The sequence below is a fragment of the Cupressus sempervirens genome, chromosome 2 (assembly GCF_028749045.1).
Source record: "Cupressus sempervirens isolate cs-2001-9-10 chromosome 2, ASM2874904v1, whole genome shotgun sequence".
In the NCBI taxonomy this organism is placed as follows: Eukaryota; Viridiplantae; Streptophyta; class Pinopsida; order Cupressales; family Cupressaceae; genus Cupressus; species Cupressus sempervirens.
In genome coordinates, this window is record NC_143119.1 from 686,289,368 (window position 1) to 686,312,550 (window position 23,183).

General features: G+C 34.0%; 1 protein-coding gene across 1 annotated transcript in view; it reads right to left on the reverse strand.

The window, feature by feature from the left end:
• Positions 1-209: 209 nt before the first annotated feature.
• The window catches only part of LOC149575241 (origin of replication complex subunit 6-like), a 40,992-nt gene continuing 18,018 nt past the window's right edge, over positions 210-23,183 (reverse strand). Inside the window, 1 exon segment of the mRNA XM_089816013.1 lies at positions 210-325. Coding sequence (XP_089672139.1) covers positions 210-325 — 116 coding nt within the window.

Genomic DNA, 23,183 nt, shown 5'->3' on the forward strand with positions numbered 1-23,183 from the left:
TCCGTTTTGATGGCAGTCTACTGCCTTGCATGCCATGACAAACTCTTCTCTTTTGAGTGTGGATGTTGATAAGGCTTTAAAGCCGACTCTCAAAAACATATAAACTCGATATATTCCCACTAGATTGTCAGAAATTTAACACGATGCATAGCGTCTTTACCATAGAAAGTAGGTGGGCATGTATGAGAGATAGGTGCAATTTGCTAGGCTCATATTATGCATCCCATTCCTGAGACCACGTCTCGTTCTGGCATTGTGTCAAACATGTAGCGAGCCTCCTCTTCTTCATTGGAATTCACAAGAATTTCTAGTACTCTCTTCCTCCCTAAAATTAGTATTAAAATTTGCATTAGTGGAATCAGGAGTTGCTTGCTGAGGCACGACACAAGCACAAAGATGTCTATCGCGGGTTGAGGTGATGACCATCAGGTTTATCTACTTGGTGCAGTTGGATTAGTGATAAAGTAGACTTCTCTAGAGATGCTCTTTCTAACAGGATGACTGTGGCCTCTTCCTCTATAAGGCTTGGGACGCCCATGAATGACTTAGCGTTAATATTAAATTTCTCTCATAGAAAATTTACACTTCGAGCTATCAAAAAAATAGAGCTTTCTTCATCCAACTTTGCCTGAAGATAATATGTCACTTCCTCTATGAACATCCAACAATACACCCGAAGGAAAGCGGCAACTCTAGCAGCACAAGAAAGATAAACAAACTTCATAGCTATCTTGGAGATTCTCCAGCATAGAAACTCCTGTAGAGGACAATGATTTAGCTTGGAAGTGTAATGAGTTCACCTCTTCATAATCATTTTTATTTAAAGCCTTGACCAAAATCCTCAACACCTCTGAGGTTATGCGGGCAGTCAACTTACTCTTCTCTTGAACCTGGTAACAGGCAAGCGTCGGAATAGGAAAAGTCAGAGCTAGGAGGAAGACATGACCATTTTATCTGTCAAGCATTTCGTTAAACAATTTACATGCCTGGTTCATACTCACCACCTTCCTATTGAGGCATTACATCAAATAGTCTATGACTTGTGGGTGTAGTTTCATTATTCCAAATACCACGGGTTGAAAGTAGAGACGTTCAAATTTTCAAACAGCAGGTATTATCGTAGGTTGGCAACGAAGCAATCAGAGAATCTCTTACTCATGTGGATTGTTCACATCTAAGGTGTGAGGCTATGTAATTGAACAATGGCTTGACATTTAAATAATGTGAAAAATAGCCCTTCTCCAACCCAAGAAGGCTTTATATTGCACATTGCAGGAGTATTTCAGTTTGTAATGGTCTATGCTATTTGCACAGTCTGCCCTGTAATTTAGAGGACTCTTACTTCCTTTGAGCTTAATTTACTGATTTGATGTCTTGGTTTTTATTTGGTTGGTGCCAATCACCTTTATAATTCATTCAAAACCCAAATATGTAGTTAAGAAACTTCCCATTGTTTACAATTTAAATCACGTTTCATTGCAAATGCTAAATTAATTCGGACTCCATCTGATTCTTCTCCATTTTTATTGCCAATTTCTCTCATGTACATATCTTGCTTCTTGTGGAAGAGTTTTAAACAAGTTAATAACTGCCTTATAGAGGTTAATTAAAATGTATTCTTGGTAGCTCTCATTAACCTTTTGAGAGTTTAGGTTAGGAAAAATGTGTTTTCGAATGCTATCATTAACCTATAGGAGAGGTTAAGAAAAACGTATTTTTAGTGGTTAACATTAACCTTTTACTTGGAGGTTAAGAAAAACATGTTTTGGGTGGTTAACATTAACCTTTTAAGAAGTTAAAGGTTAATAAATACGTGTTTTTGGCGGCAATCATTAACCTTTTATATCTTGAGGCTTAGAAGCTGGATTTCAATGATCTCAAGTACTATCCGGAACTGCTAACAAGCCGGGGACATGGAGACTTAAGGACTTGCAAATTTCACAGATAAAATGATCAATTTAAAGCTTAAAACTAGGCAAGTTTTAAATATGAACAATGACTCATAGAATTGGAACAAATTCTATAGTCGGGCAACAAATACATAATGCTTTTTATTCTGAGATATCATGCACCATGTGCAAACAAGCAATTACACAAGTTTCCAAAATGGTTCCACAAGCATGGATACCAGAAAATGTGGTCAAAGTGAACTCATCCTGTATGAAAATTTTGGACCCATAGTAGGAAAGAATTCGAGAAGGTGAAATAGGACAAGAAGAACATAAAAAAGAATCCAAGGATTCAAATGTAAAATCACCCATGGAATATGAAAATGATCAAGTGTGGACTCTATCCTTTTATGGATCCAAATCAATGAAAGGTAGTGGAGCTGGTGTTGAACTCATTAGCCTAATTTGGAGAAACATATTTGGCAACACATAGGTTGTAATTCGCTTGTACTAATAATGTGGTTGAGTATGAATCATTGGTCATATAAAAGGGTGCCAAAATTCTACATGTACGTGGAGATTCAAACATACTCATTGGAAAGGTACGCAAGAAATATACATGCTATGATAAAAGATTGGGTCGTTATCACAATAGAGTTTGGGACCTAATCGAAAGCTTTGATGCTTTGAATATTAAAAGGATAAGTCGAACAAGCAATCCAGTAGAAAATTCTTTGGCTCAATCTGCAAGTTCATTGGAACCAAATTAGCCATGGATTGTGTGAAGAAATTCATGGTTGAGCTGACTTTAGTACCATCAGCTCCTGATAACATCATAAATTTTCAAGTGTTTGAAGATTATAAGCATATTCTTGATTTTCTAACAAGCTCGAGGGTATTTGAAGCACAAGTCATAGATGACGGAGAACAACAACAAGCTCAATTTGAAATTGATGAGATTATGAATTTAAGGCCAAATACCATTCCAAAAGGAATGATTGAACTAGAGAGAATTTTTGATGCATACAGACTAAGTTCCCTCAAGTACCAAAGTTCTAAAGGAGGGGAATGTGAAAAGGTGAACTAGGGAATGAGAGAAAATGTCAAGAATCTATTTATTGGGAAGGTTTGTACTCCCACAGAAAAGGAAGAAATATTGAAGCTTATGAAGGAATTCCTTGATGTGATTTCTTGGAGATATGAAGATCTGAAAACATATGATATGTCTCTCATTACACATACTATTCCATTAAAGCCAAACAGTAAGCTATTTAGACAAAGGCAGGGACCAATAAATCCATTGTTAGAACCACTAATACATCAAGAAGTGAAGAAGTTATTGTCAGCAAGAATTATATTCCTAGTTCAACACTCAATGTGCGTCACCAACCTTGTCCCTGTTAGAAAGAAGAATGGAGAGATAAGGTTGTGCTTGGATTTTAGAAATCTCAACAGAGCTTCAGAGAAGGATAATTATATAGTACCATCATTAGATGAAGTGATACAAGTTGTTAATGGTTCTTAAATGATGTCATTTTTAGATGGTTATTTTGGATATAACCAAGTGATGGCAGAAGAAGAAGATAGACTAAAGACGACATTCACAACTAAGTGGGGTAAATTTTCTTATAGAAGAATGCTTTTTGGTTTGATCAATGCAAGAGCCACTTTTCAAAGGGCCATGGATTATGCTTTCAGAGACTTGGTAAAGAAGTGCATCATTATTTACATGGATGATCTTAGAGTATTCTCTCGACACAAGGAAGATCACATCAGTGATTTGAGGAGAATCTTCCAAAGATGTAGAAGATATGGGATTTTCTTGAATCCAAAGAAATGCATGTTTGTTGTCACTGAAGGGAAATTGTTAGGACATGTAATATCAGAACAAGGAATCTCAATTGATCCTAAGCACATCGAGGAAATATCAAAGATAGGATTGCTAGCTAGTAAGAAAGAATTAAATTCATTCTTTGGGAAAATTAACTTCATAAGGAAGTCCATAACTATATTTGTGGAGATAGCAAGGCCATTAAATGACATGTTAAAGAAAGGAGCAAGGATAGATTGGACACCTACGACAAGAAATGAATTCAAAGAAATCAAGCAAGCAATCGTGGATGCTCCTATTTTGTTGAGTCCAAACTACACCAAGCCTTTTTATATATATTCTTTTACCTCAAAACACACTTGTGCAGCTATCCTCACCCAGAAGGTAGATGATCAGGATGAACATCCTATTGCATTCATGAGTTCACCCTTGAAAGATGTAGAATTGAGATATCTGAATGTTGAAAACAATCTTATGCTTTAGTAAAAGCAATAAAGAAATTTTCACATTACATCTTAAGAAGCAAGGTTTATGCAATAGTTCCTGATGCCATAGTAAAGACTTTGCTAATGCAGAATGAGTTGGGAGAAAGAAGAGGAAAGTGGATGGTAGTTATTCAAGAATATGGCATGGAGATACAACCAATAAAGTTGGTGCGAGGACAAGCTCTAGCTCAAACCTTGTCTACAACTAGTCCTGGGTTAGTACAACAAGTATATGTGTTAGAAGAAGTATCCCTAGATGAATGGTATGATGATATTGTTCATTATTTGCTGAACCATAAGTCTCCATCACACTTGAGTTATGTTCAAAAGTGTTCATTGAGAATGAAAAGTCAAAATTTTATGCTTTAAGGATCTGTGCTATATAGAAAGAATCATGATGAGGTTTATTTAAGATGTGTTGGAAAGGAAGAGGCTAGACACATCATAGAGTATTTTCATAGTAAATATGGAACCAGTCATGGAAGTGGTTTGGCTATGGCTCATCAAATATCAAGAGTAGGGTATTATTGGCCAACCTTGTTTAAAGACACTTATGAACATGGGAAGACTTGTCACACATGTCAGATAGCTGCAACATGTGAAAGAAATCCTACTATGCCATTACAACCTGTTATTGTAGTAAAACCATTTGCAAAATGGGGATTGGATTTCATTGGTCCCATTAATCTGCCATCTTCAGGACACCACCAATATATCTTGACTGCTATAGACTATTGTACTAGATGGATTGAGGCTCAATCGCTAAAAAATTGCACAACAGAGGTTGTTATCAAATTTCTTGAAGAAAATATCATTACTAGGTTTGGATGTCCCCATGCATTTGTATGTGATAATGGGCTAGCATTTACATCCTTGAAGTTCTCAAACTGGGCATTTGACTATGGGATCACACTAAACTTTTCATCAAATCGCTATCTGCAAGGGAATGGATTGGTAGAATCAACAAATAAAAATCTATTGAGTACAATGAAGAAGTTATTAGAAAATAATCCAAGAGATTGGCATACGTAGCTGAGATTCACACTTTGGGCAGATAGGATCAGAATAAAGAGTTCTTTGGGGACATCTCCATATCATTTGGTCTATGGACAAGATCTAGTTTTTCCTATCCAATTGAGGATTCCAACACTATGATTCATGCAAGATTTTATGGAAAGAGAAGATAGAGTGGAGACACATTTGACTCAATTATTGCACTTGGAAGAAAAGAGGGACGAAGAATTGGAAAATTTTGCTAAACATCAAGGAGTTGTTAAGAGATGGTTTGACAAAATGACAAAGGTTAAAGAATTTTGAATTTCAAATCTGGTACTTCATTGGGAGAAGGCACATGAAAAGAAAGGTGGAAATGAAAAGTTTGATAATGTATGGAAAGGTCCTTATCAAATTTTTGAAATTTTGGGAGATAATGCATTCAAGCTTAAGACTGTAATAGGAAAGGAAGTCCAATTGCCTGTCAATGGGCAATTCCTCAAGCATTATTTCTGTCCTTAGGTTTTCTTTGTGAAGCCTAAATTGTACATAGTTAGTTTAGGTTTTTCTTTGTGGTGTGTTTTTTTTTTTGGTTTTTTCTTTTCTTTTAGTTAGGTGGGGGTTTTGGTTTGTCTCCCCTTTCCTAGTCAAGAGTTTTGGCTTTGCATAGTTTAGGTTTTCTTTCGCTTGTTTGCTATGTTTTCTTCTTTCCTGAGTTGTCTTCCTCAGGTGGTTTGGTTTTCTTTCTTCTTTTGGTTTTGTCTTAGGTTTTGAATTTCTCTAGGTGCCTCATAGCTGTAAGAATCTCTTTTTGCAAGTGGAGTGGTGTAGTGATTTGGTTACTTTATTTGAAGATTTCACTGAGTTTTATTTATTTCATTTCTTGGATAATCGTTATGAAGAGCATTACGATCTTGGCCATCTTTCATATATTTTTAGTGGGTCAGAAAACACACTTGACTTGGAAGGTTAATCCTACATTGTGTCTTGACACATAAACTCTGAGGTTGGCACATATTTGACACTCTTAACTATTGCTCTAAGTCCATTTATGTGTCTTTTGAAAAGGTCATGACTTGTGAAAATTTTTAAATCTTGCTTCAACACCACTGTAACTCCTAAACCCATGGTAAGCTTCGTTGCTTACAAACCAAGAGAAAAGAAAGAATTGAAATACCAATTCAAAAGGAATTTAAAAAAATGATGAAATAATAAGATTGGCTTTAAGGGTACACAGAAATCTCCATAGGTGTTCTAAAGAATAATTTGTCGGAAGTGGAGCAATCTCCATTGGTTTTAGAGTGACAACTTTGTCGGGGCTATGGACGCCTGACTAGCAGTGGGGAAATTTCTAGGATGCTTTTGAAGTCAAGAGGAACCAATAATTTTTCATGATCAAACCTAGGATTTTTGAGTGGTCTTGTCGAGCTGGAATTAATACATTTGTACACACTTAGGTTGTCGCAAAGGAAATGTGTTTTGATCCAATATATAATTATTCTCCCCTTTTGAGCTTGTTTTCTCCCTTACTAATGACATAGGATTGAGAAACTAGAGATTCTAAGTTTGAATTGAATTTTATCCTTGAAATATTTGTAACATTTCACCCGTGGAGTCGCCAGATGTTGTGATCGGTGGTCACCATCACCCAAGCTTGGTACCCCTTATTTTAAGTAATATGCCAATTGTTCTCGAATGCCATGGAGCGCAAGTCAGTAGGACTCAAATCCCTGATTGCATTAAAAGTGTGCCTTCCATAATCTTAGAGTGGGATTTGGTGTCGGTGGGAAATATCTCACAAAGGGCAAAATCCTTCATTTTGAGAAAACCCCGCTCTTGCATGCAGAGGTGCAGATTTGGGGTGGATGTGGAAAATTTTATGAAGGATAAAATCCTTTGATTTGAAAAAATCTCGCTCCCTAAATGATGGAGCACAGATTTATGCTAGTCATGGAATGTTTTGCGAAGGTCAAAATCTTTCATTCTAAGAAAACCCCACTCTCATATTTTGTGGAGCACATAGTTTAGTTGGCGGTGGAAAGTTTACCATTAAAATTCAATCCATGACTGCTTTAAAACTACGAAAAACACCTATCATTTAACCAATAAAAGGATTATGCAATCTCATCCATTTGTATTTTCCGTATTGCAAATCCTTTACCAAAAAGAAATACTCCATTTTCAATGACCTATCAACAGATGGTACTGTGTGCAACAAATAATAGTTTTTTGGTTAAAGATTCTCACCATTTCATCTACTCCCTCTCCACACATATGTTAGTATTTTCAACTCCATTTCCCAAAGAAGATCAAGTTATTAAAACTAGTCTCAAGCATCTAGCAGCCAGTTGGGCCCAAAATATGATCTAAGGGGACTCCAATGAGGAAAAGGACGCCATTCTTACAAAGGATATCTAGCTGAAGAAGGATCAAGAAATTATTGATAGAGAGCTTGAACAAATGCAGAGACAATTTGTCGTTACAGATGAAAAGCAAACCATGGAAAATGATGTCATTCCTCCAAACAGTCACTCAAAATCCAATCTTTACTACTGAGATGCTTCAAAAGAGGGATCTTGATTTAGGATAAAAAGAGGTGACTTTTGGTCATCAATAGATATGGAAGAAGAGAAGGGAAATTCAATGGATAAACTTGGTCTGGATTGTTCTACATCAAATTCCTTGACTACAATGAATTTGTGCCACTAATAGATTCAAGGACAATAAGTGTTGGACTTTTGTTTGAGGATTTAATGGCAACTTGTTTGCTAATTGCAAACCAGAGCTGAAAGAAATGAATTGAAAAGATTGATTGTGAGGTTGGTGTGGGCTTGGAAAAAGGATTTTGTGGGTTTGAGTAATATGGACAAGTATTCATTGAGGAAACCCAATTCAAAAACTATAAAGTTCTTTTAGTTGTGTCGGACAACCATATCAAAAAAATCACCCAAGTTTCTAAAAAATCTGAAAAATTGAAAATGTGAAAATTGTTAAACATGTAAAATGTGAAAATTCCAAAGGATAGGAAAAGAAGTTTGAAAATCTAAAATCTCGCGAAAATTCAAAACTCTTGAGGCCAAAAATCCAAAATTTTGTGAAAATCCCAAAAGTGTTAAAAATCATGAAAAGTGGGAATATTGGAAAATTTTAAGAAAAATGTGAAATTTAAAGCAAAAGAACGAAAATTCCTTATGAAATGAAAATTGGATTCAGAGAAAAGAAAAAAATGATTTTCTTTCAAAATGATTTTTTTTTTTTGGATTTACAAAATTTAATATTAGTTTTACTAATATTTAATTTGGTTGCTTAAATAATAAATCAAAAAAAAAATTGGAGAGAAGTTGCAAAAAATGTTTGATTTTTCATTAAAACGTGGAAATTGATTAAATATTGATTTTAATTGATATTTAATTAATAAAAATAAAATAAAAATAAAAATGGGATAAAGAAATACTTGGCTTCATCATGAAGCTAAGTACATCAAAATAGCACCTTTTTGAATCAAATAGCAAAAAAGTGACAAGTGGCACAAAAGATGGACACTTTGATGGTTAAGTAAAGCAACTGTCTAATTTTAGTCTACAACTTTAAAGGCATCCTTTTTTGAAGGATGATTTATATAAAAAACGCACTCATTCATTTAGGTTCACATAGAAATTTGAAGAGAAAATTGAGAATAGGAGTGAGATTCAAGGAGTTCAAGGAAGCAGATTTTTGGGAAATTTTCTGAAATTGTTGAGGATTTTTCTGGGAATTCGCGACAGGGTATTTTGAATCCTATAAGAAAGGAATTTTTTTGCAGTGAGTTGTGAAAATTGCATATTTCTTGTAGAAGTATTGAAAAGTGAATCTTGAAAGTTGTATGGAAATTTTGGCAAAAATCAAAAATTTTTGTCTTATGGACAAGTTGTATCTGTTTATTTTTAATACTTTCCTTGCATAGTCTTATGTGTGTACATTTTTTATTTTGTAGAAAAGGAGAATGGCAGAGCCCAAGGGAATAAGAGAAACACGAGGACAACTGATAAAGAATGAAAGGAGAGGATTCTATCCTAAAATCAAAATTGTGTCAAAGTGGGCAAAAATCAGAGATACAAGCCTTGGCAGCCTTGATTTGAAAGGTTTTAACCGAAGAATGCTCGGATACAGTGACTATCACCTGACACACCTAGCTGCAAGAATTATGAGAAGTGGAATTTTTGTTGCAATTGGTTTCCCTCCTTCTTTTCAACATCTAGAGTTGATTGTGGAATGTACCAAACACTATAGTCCTAGAGATAGAACCATCAAGGATTCTGAATGAAATGTTCTAGTAGATTTTTCTCCGGCATGCATTTTTGAAGTGTTTGGAATTCCTTCTCACCCAAGGATGGTCACAAAGAGATAGGAACAAACACTGAGAATCTACACGTCTGGAATCAATTTCTATAAAGAAATAATCAACAAAAGATGGTTGAAAAAGAATAGATCACATCATTCCAAGATTCCTAAGGAAATAGTATGGCTTGCCTTGTAGACAGAATATAGTGACATGGTCATGATGTTGAGTGTCATATTTTCCATGCCTTATTCTTATAGGTTTGAATCTTAGATGTGGTAATTTGTTGATTAGGTGATAGAGGAAGGTGACAGAATAGATTGGGTTGGGCTCATAAGTGATAATCTAAATGAATAGTTGATGAATCTAGAGCATACAAGGAAATTTTACATGAGCTCCTATGTCATCTACATGCTAGAATGGAGGACAAGTTATAATGGACTACAATGCAAAGGATCAATTGGAAGCGAAAACCAACACCTCAAATTCCATGAATGTTACCCATAGTTGCATTTGTCTTCAAAGGATGATTACATGAGGGTTAATGATATTTTTGCCATGCGCATAGTAAGAACATTACAAAAGAGGCCACATATAAGAATGTCAATGGTGCGATGAATTTGGCTGAGGAATATGGCGCCTAGTTCATTTACTTTGCCACCATTTCATACATCCAAGTTCAAGGATTCTCCATGGAGCCATGCAAACTTCCCAGGTACCCAACAGACAAGATGGTCTTGTTAGAGCTTACTCAAAAACATACAACCTATGACAAGATTAAAAAAGGGAAGAAGGAGTTGGTATTGTAGTTTCAAATTTCCATAGAAGGGAAAACTGAGGTATGCCCATGTCTAAAAGCTATAGAATGATCATCAGATATGCTCCATTTCTTCTGTCTTTCGCTTTATCCAAAAAGGAATGATTTTGATCCTTACAACAAGATCTCATCAGTAGGAGGAACAAAGTACCAACACAAGGTTCACCTTGAAGACTTTCAGGAAAATGCAGTAGATGAGAATGAGATTAGAAATAGGTTACATTCAAGACTACCATTGAACATTATTAGAACATGCAACATATTCAAGGTTCCTAATCAAATGGAGGAGGACCCAAACATGATGTGAAAGGGATTCAATCTAGAAATGATAGCTCAACCATATGATTTGAAGAAGAAAGAAATTACAGATCTCGAAGCTCTTTCAAAACTAGTCTTAGATTTTACAAAGTGGTGGATCAAGAGTAAGCTTGAAAATTTAGTTGCACTAGCTAATGAATTCACATATAGGTTGTTTGGCCACAGACCACTTAGGGATGAAAGATCAGGAAAAATATCTAAAGGGATTGTTGACGAAAGAGGAACTCCATCTAAAGATGTAGGAACCAAGAAAGGGAAAGAGGTACCTCGAGAAAAGTGTCCTAGGATTGAGGAAGTCATCCAAGAATCTCAAAATAAGAAGTAGAAACATGGAGATACTCTCTTTTCTCCGATTCGAACTCCAAGTGTCGAAGAGATAGAAAAATTTGCAAGATAGGATGTAGGGACAAGTATAAGGAGATTTGAGCAAGAAGAGAATTTGGATAGGCCAATTCATGATAGGCTAAGTATAAATGCCTATGAAAAGTCCATGCAAGAAAGAGGGAGACATCAAGATATTTCTATAGAAGAAAGTCTCCCTACGATCTTAGAGTGAGAAATGATTAATGATGGAGAGCCACTACAGGAAGAAACTCCAGGAGTAGCAATACATCTTGCAAGCACTGAGTCCAGAGTTCCTGAGGTTACAATGGATAGTCTAAGAGATCAAGAGGAGATTGAAATTCAAGCAGTGAAAGAACAATTGGTAATTCTGGGGGACCAAAGTATACCCATTCTGGAATGGTTGAGGCAAAAAATTCAATTGCATCAATAAAGGGAGGTTGATCCAGCAATTAAATTATAGGAAATTTTGCACCAATCAAACCGATCAGAAAAACAAGAGAAAGGAAGAAGATATACTAAATTCATCAGACGAGAATCAGGATCCTGAATCTTGCAAATTGCGGCTCCCATAGTTGACAAAGGAAAAAATCGGATTGCTCCATATGAATATCATGTTACGAAAGTAAATCTTGGTCAGGCCTCCCAAGAGAAAAGATTGGAAGAATTTGATGACTTCACATAGGCTTTGAAGGATAGGTTGAAGAAAGTAGAAGAAGGGTATGAAAAGCAGAAAATAGAAATTTGGGCCTTATGTTAGTACATCAATAACTTGCCTCATCTAGTAAGAGAGGAAGGTCCATCATTTGTCCCTCCAATAGGTGTTTGCAGTGAAGTGGTAGGTGATATTGACAGAATCAAGCATATTGCTCAGGGTGCAAAGATTTGGATCGAATGAATTTAGAAGATAGCCTTCAAACATGCATAAAAATTAGTGGAAGTGCATAATAGGGCATTGGGTGCAATCTCTAGGATCCAGTGCATGGAGGAATCATGGGTGGATGAGCATATTTACCAAGAAGAGGTGATTGCCAACATTCAGAATTTGATGGAGACCCCAAAGCAGGAATTGATTGATGGTCGAGTTATCAGCAAGGGGGGTGTCTATGATTTTATTCGATGATACAATGTAGTGATCATGGCTAATGAAATGTTTGAGATATTTACCAAAGAATCTAGTCAATGGAAGAAAATTGTTGATAATATCAAGCAAGGAATATCAAATGCAGTTGCATCCTTGTTATCATAGAGATTGGTGGAAGAAGAAATGACAACTGATAATCTGAAAGTGAAGTTAGAGGAATTCTTTCAACTAAATGTATATGGAAGAGATGATTTTGAGAACTTCTCCATCTTCTCAAATAGAATGCACACTACAAAGGACTTACTACCAAATTGGGATGAAAGCTTGGGAAAAGAAGAAAGAGCAATTGGAGTTCTAGAATTCAAGCAAGAATCTGCACCAAGCATCAGGACAGAGGAGTTGGAAATAGTGTTAGATTGATTTTGACCCTTTAGCCAAAAAAATCAAGGATAGATGCTTTAAATGCATAGTGGGTGTTCTTAGGAATCATTTATTACACCCCACTCCTTCCTAAATGAGCATGCATAGTGGGCATTTATTACACACTATAGTCATGGATTCCTTTTTGCATTAATATAGATTCCTTTCCTTTGCCCTAATCCTAATTAGGGCTGATGTGGCATGATCTTGGCCATCAATTATTGTGATCATCCAAGCCACCTATTGTAATTAAGGATCTATATAAAGGCCTCATTTCTCATTTGTAAGGAGAGATTTTTATGAGATTGTTGCTATGAGCTGCTGAGATAATAAAGTTTTCATTCGAGTTTGGTGAATACTTGACGTGTCTTAGTGCCTACTTATTCTCCTAAATTTCTTCAATTAGATTACATTTAGCATAGTCAATCTGTGGAGATTACAATAAAGAATATGATGGTGTATTGATGAGTTCCTTTGGTTCATACTTTTGATATTTTAGTGATTATAACTCATTGTGTAAAGTTAGCCTTAACCCCTTTCATGCATATGCTCAACTTCTATCATTCGTATACATTGTTCTTTATGATGGTGTATATGGTGATATGATAATCACTAGCATAACCCTTGAAGATTGCACCGATTCACGCATAGTTGTAGTATAACTTGGCAAAAAAAAGTTTGGTAAATTGAGGAATTTGTCCACTAGAATACTATTTGTTGTTATCACTACCCTTAGGATTAGAATAGAATTCCTGAACCCCATCTTATTTACTTTCTGTATATTTTGTGAAAATTCCAAAAAGTACTTTATTGTAAAACCTTAAGATAGCTCCCACATCTAGTATGGCTTGAAATGAATCTAAATAAACATGTAAGGCCCCTTGTGATCATCAGCAAATCACATCAACCACCGATCTTATCCACAATCAAGACCTGGCATTAGAGGAACCTTGAAGTCATTGTATGATCTTCTAGCAATCTTAGCATACACAAGACTTTATTCAAGAGAGAATAAGATATTTTGATATTTTGTTCTACTGTTTGGTGAGTCATAAAACACACATCAACAGCTCCTATACCAAAAGATAAGCATCCTGGCTCTGATATACAACTTATAGTAGTTAGTAAGTTGTAATTGTTGTAATTGTTAATGTAGTGATTATATTTCTGATGAGATCCCTCCTCCACCATCAATACATATGATTATATTTCCAATAAGATCCCTCTCCACTATCAGTATGTACTTTTGATATGATGACAAAATCTACACCAATCCTATGTTCTATAGGTGTATCTTCATTGAAAAATAAGAAAAATATGTGAACAATTAGAAAATACCTCCATTGAGCCAGAGGAGAAGAGGCTTTGTAGATGGGTCTTTAGTGGCCTCTGCAAAATAGTAGAAAAGTTCTCTCCTCGCTTGTTTATCAACGGTCACATATCCTGCATACTATGCAAACGTTATTCCTTCTAGTTGGTCAGGCAGAGCAATTATTTTGTCATTCTACTGCAATCCATCTTGAGCTTATTGATTGAGCTTCCATGAATATTCACTACCAATGGAAGGAGCTGCCCATTCCTTTGCTTCACTCCTTACACCAAACCACCTCTTTTGTAAGAATTTTTACAAAACTTGATGGCTGCTTAACTGATGAGAAGGATGAACAAAAATGGCTAATACTATCGCTAATACTGTTAAATTTCTCATTTTGAACTCACCAAGACAAAGATATGTTTGAAAAAAACACTAATTGAGGCTTCATAAATAGAAGCAATTTTTATCTTCCTTCACATTCTTTCAATTAACGTATACTTCTCTCAAGATTGGAGTCATCAGGATGAATTGATACGGTCGGATATTCACCAAATTGGTCTTTGTTGTTTGGAAGAATTTGATCTGATGCCACTTTGTGTTGGAGTGCAATAGATCTTACCTAGTTTCAATTGTGAGAAGCTCACAGGACATTAGAAGGCGGTGGTAGAGATTCTCATCAGATTCATAACCATTGAGGGAAGGTACAAACACTTTCATTCTCATCTCTTACCTATGCTTAGTCATTTTAGAAGGAATGTAAAATTATCTTTTCTTTTCTAGATTTTTATCTTTTTGTTGCTTTTATTTGACAAAGCTAAGGTCAAAGGTAGAGCTCCTTTCATTAGAGTTTAATTTTTGTCTATATGATTTACACCATATTTTGATCCCCCAAATCGAGCATACCCCTACCCTTTCCATTGAGTTAAAAAAATTGGTATATACCCCTATTTCTTCCTTGACCAAAACATTGTGTGATACCCAAAGTATTCCCACTATTTATGGCAATAGGGTTAATACTCTTGCAAAGATAAGTTAAAAAATGCCTCACAACAGAAGAAAAAAGAGGAAATTGTGCAGGCTTTGGATGATTTCTCTTATAATTCTTTTTGGTCTATGACATTGACTTGGATCCCTAAACATTACACCTCTTATTCTATCCCCAACACATCTTCTACCACTTTTTTCCTTCCCTCCCCTAAAACTCAACTCAATTACCCCAATGATCCACATATTCCACAACCTACTTTGCCTACCCTACTCCCTAAGGCTATAGATGACAATATTGACATATAAACTTTGGCTCCAAAGCTTATGAATTATGTATCTATAATAATATACTTAAAGACGTTACTAAGTGGCTCCTCTACTAGCTTCCAATTTTGAGGAGAAAGTAAATGAATTGGAATGTCCAATAGAGGTTCAACATAAGGTAGAGGATTGGCCCAAAGGGAAGAGAGATGATGCCCAATGGAGGTGGGTACAGACTTTTAGGAGAAGCTGCATAATTAAAAAATGGTAGAGCAACAAATTTAGGAGCTAATAGCTCAGGTTCCTTTGACAAAGGAAGAAAAGAACGAAGAACGAGATTGTGATTTCACTTGCTATGAAAATGTCTCATATTAAACAAGGTGATCAAATTGATGACTTGACTAAGTAATAGAGGAAAGATCTTGGGTTAAAGAAGAGAAGGTTATTAGTGGGATTCATGTAGAATCAAAGGAAAGGAAATAGAAGAAAGGAAATTGTGCAAGGGAATCCATGGTAAAGATGAGGGTCTTTAGTTGGAGCCTAAGCAAGAGGTTGTTCCAAGGGATGTAGCTTTGTCTAGGCCTTGCAAGAAAGTCTCTTTCTTGGATATGGTCAACAAATTGAGCAAGTAATGGTCCTAGGATATGGTTTTTGGGCTAGGTATTCATCCTAGTATGTGGTTGTGGGCATTAGTGTTCATCCTATTTATTGGTTCTATCCTTGCTAGTTCTTTTTGGTTGCTGGTTTAGTAGTTTAGTTTTTTTTTTTGTTGGGTCTCACTCCTTGTGAACCCTTATCTTTTTACTCATTGTAATTGATGTTTACTTTTGTATAAGGCTTTAGTCTTTACTTTGCTTTATCTAATCAAAACACATATACACAAGATTGAAGACTTGTAATCCATTATTCTTTTTTGTGTTTTTTGTTAAACGGAAAATGAGACTCTCGTCAAATGAGCAAGTGGACTGTTTGTAGGGTAAGTACAAAAAAATGATTTCAATATAGTGGAAGTCATGTGTTGAAACAAATCTTGGTATGAATAAGTATACATTGCATAAAAAAGGTATTTATTTAGGATTGAATACTTGATTCTAAACCATTACTCATATAGAATGAGAACACATTCTTGTTTATAATGTATATATTTATTCTTTTTAAAATGAATATGCATTTTTTCACAAGTCAATCTTTCATAATACTTTGATGAAGGACACTACCCTTTAGCACAAGCACCCAAAAAAATGAAAAAGAAATAACAATAAATTATAAGAACAATTAATTTTCTTTCTATTATCTCTAATGAAATATAATTATAATATTTAGAAATTTGACATAAAAAGTGACATGGACATATTGCTTATAATATTTTGCAAATCTGAGTCAATATATGAATCTCCAAAACTATCCTAGATAACCCTATGAGCCTTCATTAATGGACAATTTTTACCCATTCAAGAAGGTCATTAAAATTTGTAATCATAATATTTGAGGCCAACTATCCCTAATATATTATTATTCATATGTTATTACATTGTAGTAGGCCCCACACAACATTTGAAACTCAAATGAAAGTTTTAAAGATTTTTTTGTTTTCTATTTTAGGTATTGCAACATTCGAAGAGCATAGCTATTGCCAATTGACATGATTGGCTACTATGAACCTATTTTAGAAAATGGCATGAAGTTATCTACCATTCCAAACTCATGTAAGCTCCAATCAACCTAGGTTTGACCCCCTTTCAAAGCCTCTAAAGCCTTCAAAGCTAAGTACAATGTTTCTCTACACTATTGCCAATATCATTTTAAAAAAAAATCTTCAAAACTAGACTTGATATTGTAATGAAACTTTACTATAAGCATGCTCATATATCAAAATTGAACATCTAAGGAAGAAATTAAAGCATTCTAAGCTTCAACAATGACCTTACCAAATATAGTAAGTTTTTCAGAAATAGACACTCTACACTAAGATAACCCTTATTGACAAAATATATAATATTTCTTGGCTTTGTAATATTTCACTTACATTTAGGACGCTTCTGCATTAAATTTGAAAATTGATGACCTAATAAAATACAACCCTTAGCCTTGGTCTAAATTTATTCCCATAGAAAATGACCATATATATATATATATATATAGACACACACACACACACACAAACAAACAAACAAACAAACAAATAAAAAAATTCTATAATAAAATAAAAAGCATAATTACTTTGTTAGAACTTCTAAGGTCATTTTTTGACACAAAATAATTCGTTGGTCTAGATACCTTTCTTAGCTAGGCTTAGCTAGCACACTCTAAGCCTTGACCATTAAGGTGGCTAGAAATTCTCATTTTTTTTTCTCATTAGTCTCATAATCTGTAATAGTCAACTGTAAACTGGCCAATTATGTGGAATCAAATTTAAATTGCCATTTTCATTCTATGGAAGTTTGAATCGATTAGAAGAAATAACTATCTTATTATTGTGACAAGTAGAAGGGAAATTATATTATAGACATGTGTGAGAAATGGACATAGCTATAGACTAGGAACATTAAATTTCTAACAAATATCTCAAATAAATATACTCTAATGTAATGTCACGAATTTCAGATATATGCAAAATCGATTTTTTGAATTTTTTTTAAAGAACTTTAAACTTGAATATGATGGGTGGGAACAAAGGAAAACTTTAAATTTTTTTCTCCAACATCTTTACCTGTGCTTTAAAATGGGAATATTTAAACATAATGTTGGATTCATTATGAAAGTTTGTCAAATATTTTTGTTGTCAATACCTTGGTCGATAAGTGAGAAACATGTGGAAGCGTAGACAAGGGGTGTAAATTGGTTGACCTAATAAAGAAAAGTAATTTTTCCTATTTATTTCTTTTTGGTTTCAAATTAGAAAACATGTAGTATTTCTTTAAAAAAAATGAATGATTATTTCTCCATCATGTCAAGATGGAATGGGTAAAAGCACAAGCCTATCTCACCCTTTTGTAAAAGGAAAAGACTAACAAAAGTATAACTATTCACCTTCAATGACATAAAATTAGTATTATTTTTTTGGATTTGAAAATGAAGTTAACTAATGAAATGTGTAGAAATGGATGAAGCTTAGGAATAAATTTTTTAATAATTATTTGGAATAAGAATAGATATATTTTCCTAATTTTTATAGATAATTTTTTAGCTACTATAAAACATTGAAAATTAAGGGTCTAGTTCCCACCTCAAAACTATATGGAAATAAACTTATTTTCCTTTGAGCTTAGATTATGTTGTAGAAAACATATATATCTAGAACAATCAAAAATAAAAATCAGCTTTAGACAATCACCAATATTGATAAGAAATTTTTATAAATTTTCAGAAAGAAGTGTTTCATAGAGAATGAAAATTGATGTGTACCGATTCTAGTATTTTCAAAGTTGTGATAATTTCAAGGTGTGATAAAGCTTGGCTTAGAAAAAACTATACAAGATTTGCAATTTTATTCCAAACATGCATTGTTCTAATAATGATGAATGTTTGTGTTACAAAGGAACAATAACCATGTGGGAACATTTAAGTTGACATTAACAAATTTTATTTCTTTTGGTTTAGTGGTTTATAGAAAGTAATTAAACAAATGTGGTCTATTATTAGAAATTTATAAGAACATTCATATGTAATATATATGTAAAGGTTGGACCACAAAGTTCATGAGGTTTTGTCTTTTGTAGTCAGTTGTAAAGCATAAGTTCAACCTTCTGCAAGAGGTTTTTTAAGGTGGGCCTAAATTGTAAAGATGATTAAAAGGTTATTATTGGTTGTGTTACTTTGAGGTCAGATTTGCATCCCATCTCAATGTTCCTCTAGGTAATTGTATTGAAAGATTCTATTCATATTTTTCTTATGTAGGTAATATTGCCTTAACCTTCATGTTTAGTGCAATAAATCTTATGACACTATATCTAATACTTTAGGAATATTCTTGAGGGTTAAACCTATGACCCAATACTTTGGGCATATTTCATTTTCTTGCATTTTAGTTGAAGCTGATCTTTCAAAGGCTCTTCCTAATGAAGTCATTCTACAATTGAACAACATACCTTGTTATTAGTTGGTGGGCTATGAGAGGATCCCTTTTCATTGTCTTTATAGTTTTATGACTAAGCATTTTGTTTTCTATTCTTTTTTTGTACTTCTTGTAGACAATCTCCTCCAACTCAATGGAGAAAAATTCTTTCTAGCCACCTCACTATTTTTCCTAATTCTAGTTACAAGGATAATTTGGATGTTTTTGTATGGATTTCAAATGGCTAATTCTTAAAAATTTTCCACTTGGACCAACTAAAATTTCAAAGGATTTAGGACTTACTTATGATGTAGTTATTTGAATCCTCTTAATTTTATTACAATTTTTTTTTTCTCCTTTCTAGTTTGAATTGCCTCTAACATAATATGGTCAATTTAGGAATTATGATTTCTTCAAATATTTCTATAATTAATGCTTTCAAAACTAAATTTTCTTTAGAAAAATAATAATAATTTCTAAGATTCATAGTGAGATTAAGGAATTTTTGGCTAATTCTTTTGTTAGTGATGTTGTCACTAATTATTTTGCCCGTTAACTATTTCTTTTCTAGCTAGTCATCTTCTAATATTTCCTTCTTTAGGATAGTTAAGGAGATTTCATTTTCTCCTTCTAATAAACCCTTACTATTTTTACTAATTCTATTTATGATGGTGATTTAGATTCCACTTTTGAGGATTTTGAAATGTTGATTCTTGATTTTTCTCTTACCATGTGAATGTATTTGGGACCACCTTATATTGTGGTTATTTATACTCCTCTTTATTCTAACACAAATTTACTTTTTAGTGCTCTTTTCTAGTCAAAAGTACATTTGAAAATAATATGGTGGATGATAGGATTTTTCTTTTAGATGTTTCTATAGCTAATGTTTTAAAAAATCATTTCTCTTTAGACCAAATAATAGTTTAATTTAAGGTTCACTGTGAGATCTAAGCTTTTTATACTATATGTAATAGTAGTGATGTTGTTCCTAATGATGTCATCTTATATAACTATATTTTGGTATCCTATCATCTCTTAACATTTCCTTATCAAGGGTTGTTAAAGAGATTTTTCCACCCTCTTCACCCAAATATCTAAGTGTTGATGAGGGTGATCACACAATAATATGTGACACTTTTTGTGTATCTTAATTTTTGTTCTTGAATAAGACATTTTGTAGATAATATAATAAATTAAGTCATGATAGGTCTCATTTGAAATAATTAATTGAAGAGGGTTACAAAAAATCATATTATGTTAAATCCCCTTTAATAAAACCACTCTACTCTTAAAGTATACTTGCAACAAGAACCTATCAAAATATTGACCAAAAATCACTTTGACATTACCTTCATGGGGATGTAATGAACTCATTTACAAGTTTCTATTTGTAAGTATTTGGTCTTTAATGTCAGCTTTCCAAAAAGTATAATTTTTAGTATATTTAATTTCATTAATTTATTATTTTTATTTCATATGAATATAGGATTTTCATCAAACATTTAAGTCTTTGTTTGACACAAATGAAAAATACAATTTTGTATTCTTAATTTTTCTTTTCCTACAAGAATTCATATTCTCAATTTAATACAAAAAGATGAAGCTAATTGAAATGCAATGAACAATGTTATGGATGATGAAATGCACCTATGTCTAGGTTATAGTTACTCTAGCCTAAAAATTAACCCAAAAAAAATCAATCAAAAACTATTAAAAATTGCACACCTTAGATATTGATGTGAGATATCTATGATTTAAAATAAGAATTTTATTCTTTCTACAAAGAATTATTGTGCAATAAATTATAGTGAATGTCACTTCATAAAAATGGTAATTACTATAGAAATTAAGTTATTAAAAGTTATGTAAAAATTTCCATAGTTTTTTCTTATTTAACTTTAAAGAATATTAGAATATATACAAAAAATGACACAACTTATAAGTTTAGTTCTTCAAATTTATAATAGTTTAGTTTCTATATGTGTTAGAAAGTGAAACTTTATTGAAATTAATTGATTTCAATGTCAAAATTGGTCATAATGTGTAACTGAGTATTGTGGGATTACACTAGTACATTTGGGTTCATTTTTTGACCTTTATTGGTCAAATTTTTGACCCAATTTTTGACCAAATTTTGAACAAATTTGACCAACCCATTGGTCGATATTTTTCTAGTCAAAATTTTGACCAACTCACTCATTGGTCAAAATTTTGACCAATCTATTGGTCAACAACCCACCAAAGCCATTGTCTAGGTTCATACAAGAATTGATCAAAATTTTGACCAAGAAAGGTAGAAAAAAATTACGCGTTGGTGGAAATTTTGACCAGCAAAGGTAGAAAAAAATTAGGAGTTGGTGGAAATTTTGACCAATGAAGGTGGAAATTTTGACCAACAAACGTAGAAAAAGAATTACGCATTGGTGGAAATTTCGACCAACAAAGGTAGAAAATAAATTTAGGCATTGGTGGAAATTTCGACCAATGAAGGTGGAAATTTTGACCAACAAAGGTAGAAAAAGATTTAGGTGTTGGTGGAAATTTTGACCATGTTTGTGGAAATTTTGACCAATGAAGGTGGAAATTTTGACCAACGAAGGTAGAAAAAAATTTAGGCATTGGTGGAAATTTCCCCCAACAAAGGTAGAAAAAACCTAGGCATTGGTGGAAATTTTGACCAATGAAGGTGGAAATTTCCACAAATAGGTAGGTGTAAATTTTTTTTAGGCATTCTATAAAATAGTTCACATGTCTTGCCTATGATATGACATTTTACATGCATCCTGCACTCTCTCATCTGGCTGATGATGGATTACGCAGAGTGATCTGAAACCATGATTCTGAAAAACACACACAATCAAATTCAAAATGAACTTGCACTACAAATGGATTTTGGAAATCTGATATTGTTAATTTTGCACACATGTCTACCAGGACAAATATATGTTTAAGTTGTGATTGTCCTAGTAGACATGCATGCAATTTTACCAATATCGTATTTCCATAATCCATTTTTAGTGCAAGTTCATTTTGGACTTGATTGTGTGTTTTTTAGTATCATGGTTTTAGATCACTCTGCGTAATCCATCATTACTCGGATGAGAGAGAGTGCATGATGCATGCAAAATATCATATCATACGCCAGGCATGTGAACTGTTTTATAGAATTCTTGAAAAACATCGACAGTAACTAATATGAAGAATATATAATTAGTTATATGATTGAAAAAAATCAAGTACCAGTGAGTTGGTCAAAATTTTGAGCAAAAAAATTTTGACCAATGGGTTGGTCAAATTTGGTCAAAATTTAGTCAAAATTTGGGTCAAAAATTTGACCAATAAAGGTCAAAAAATGAACCCAAATGTACTAGTGCAAGTATGCTCACCAAGTTGACTCTTTGAGTTCGGTCATCAAGTCACCCCACTAAAGTGCCTCATCAAGGTCAGTCTTTAGGTCTGCTCATCGAGCTTGCTCACCAAGTCAGCTCGCCATGTCACATCTCTAAGTGGCCTCGCTAAGTCAGCTCACCAACTTTCCCCACCCAGTTTCCACTTTAAGCCCACTCACCATGTTAGATCGCCAGGTCAACTCCCCAAGTTAGCTTGCCAAGCTGACAATTGAAGTATGCTCACTAAGTCGATTGTTCAAGTGCGCTCACCAAGTTAACTCAGAGTTCATTCATCAAGTCACCCCACCAAAGTGCCTCATCAAGGTCAGTCCTTAAATTTGCTCACCAAGTCAGCTTGCCAAGTTGCCTCACCAAGTTGGCTCACCCACATGTCCCACCAAGTCCCCAAGTCCACTTGCCAAGTCGACAATTCAAGTGTGCTCACCAAGTCGACTCTTTAAGTTTTCTCACCAAGCCCATCCCCTAGGTCAACTCTCCAGGTCAGCTCACCAAGTCACTCCCACCTAGTCACCTCAATGAGTTGACTCTTTCAATTAGCTCACCCAGTCTACTATTCAAGTATGCACGCCAGGTCAGATCGCCAAGCCAGCCCACCAAGTCATTTCACCAAGTCGACTATTTGAGTACACTCACAAAGTTGACTCTTTAAGTTTTCT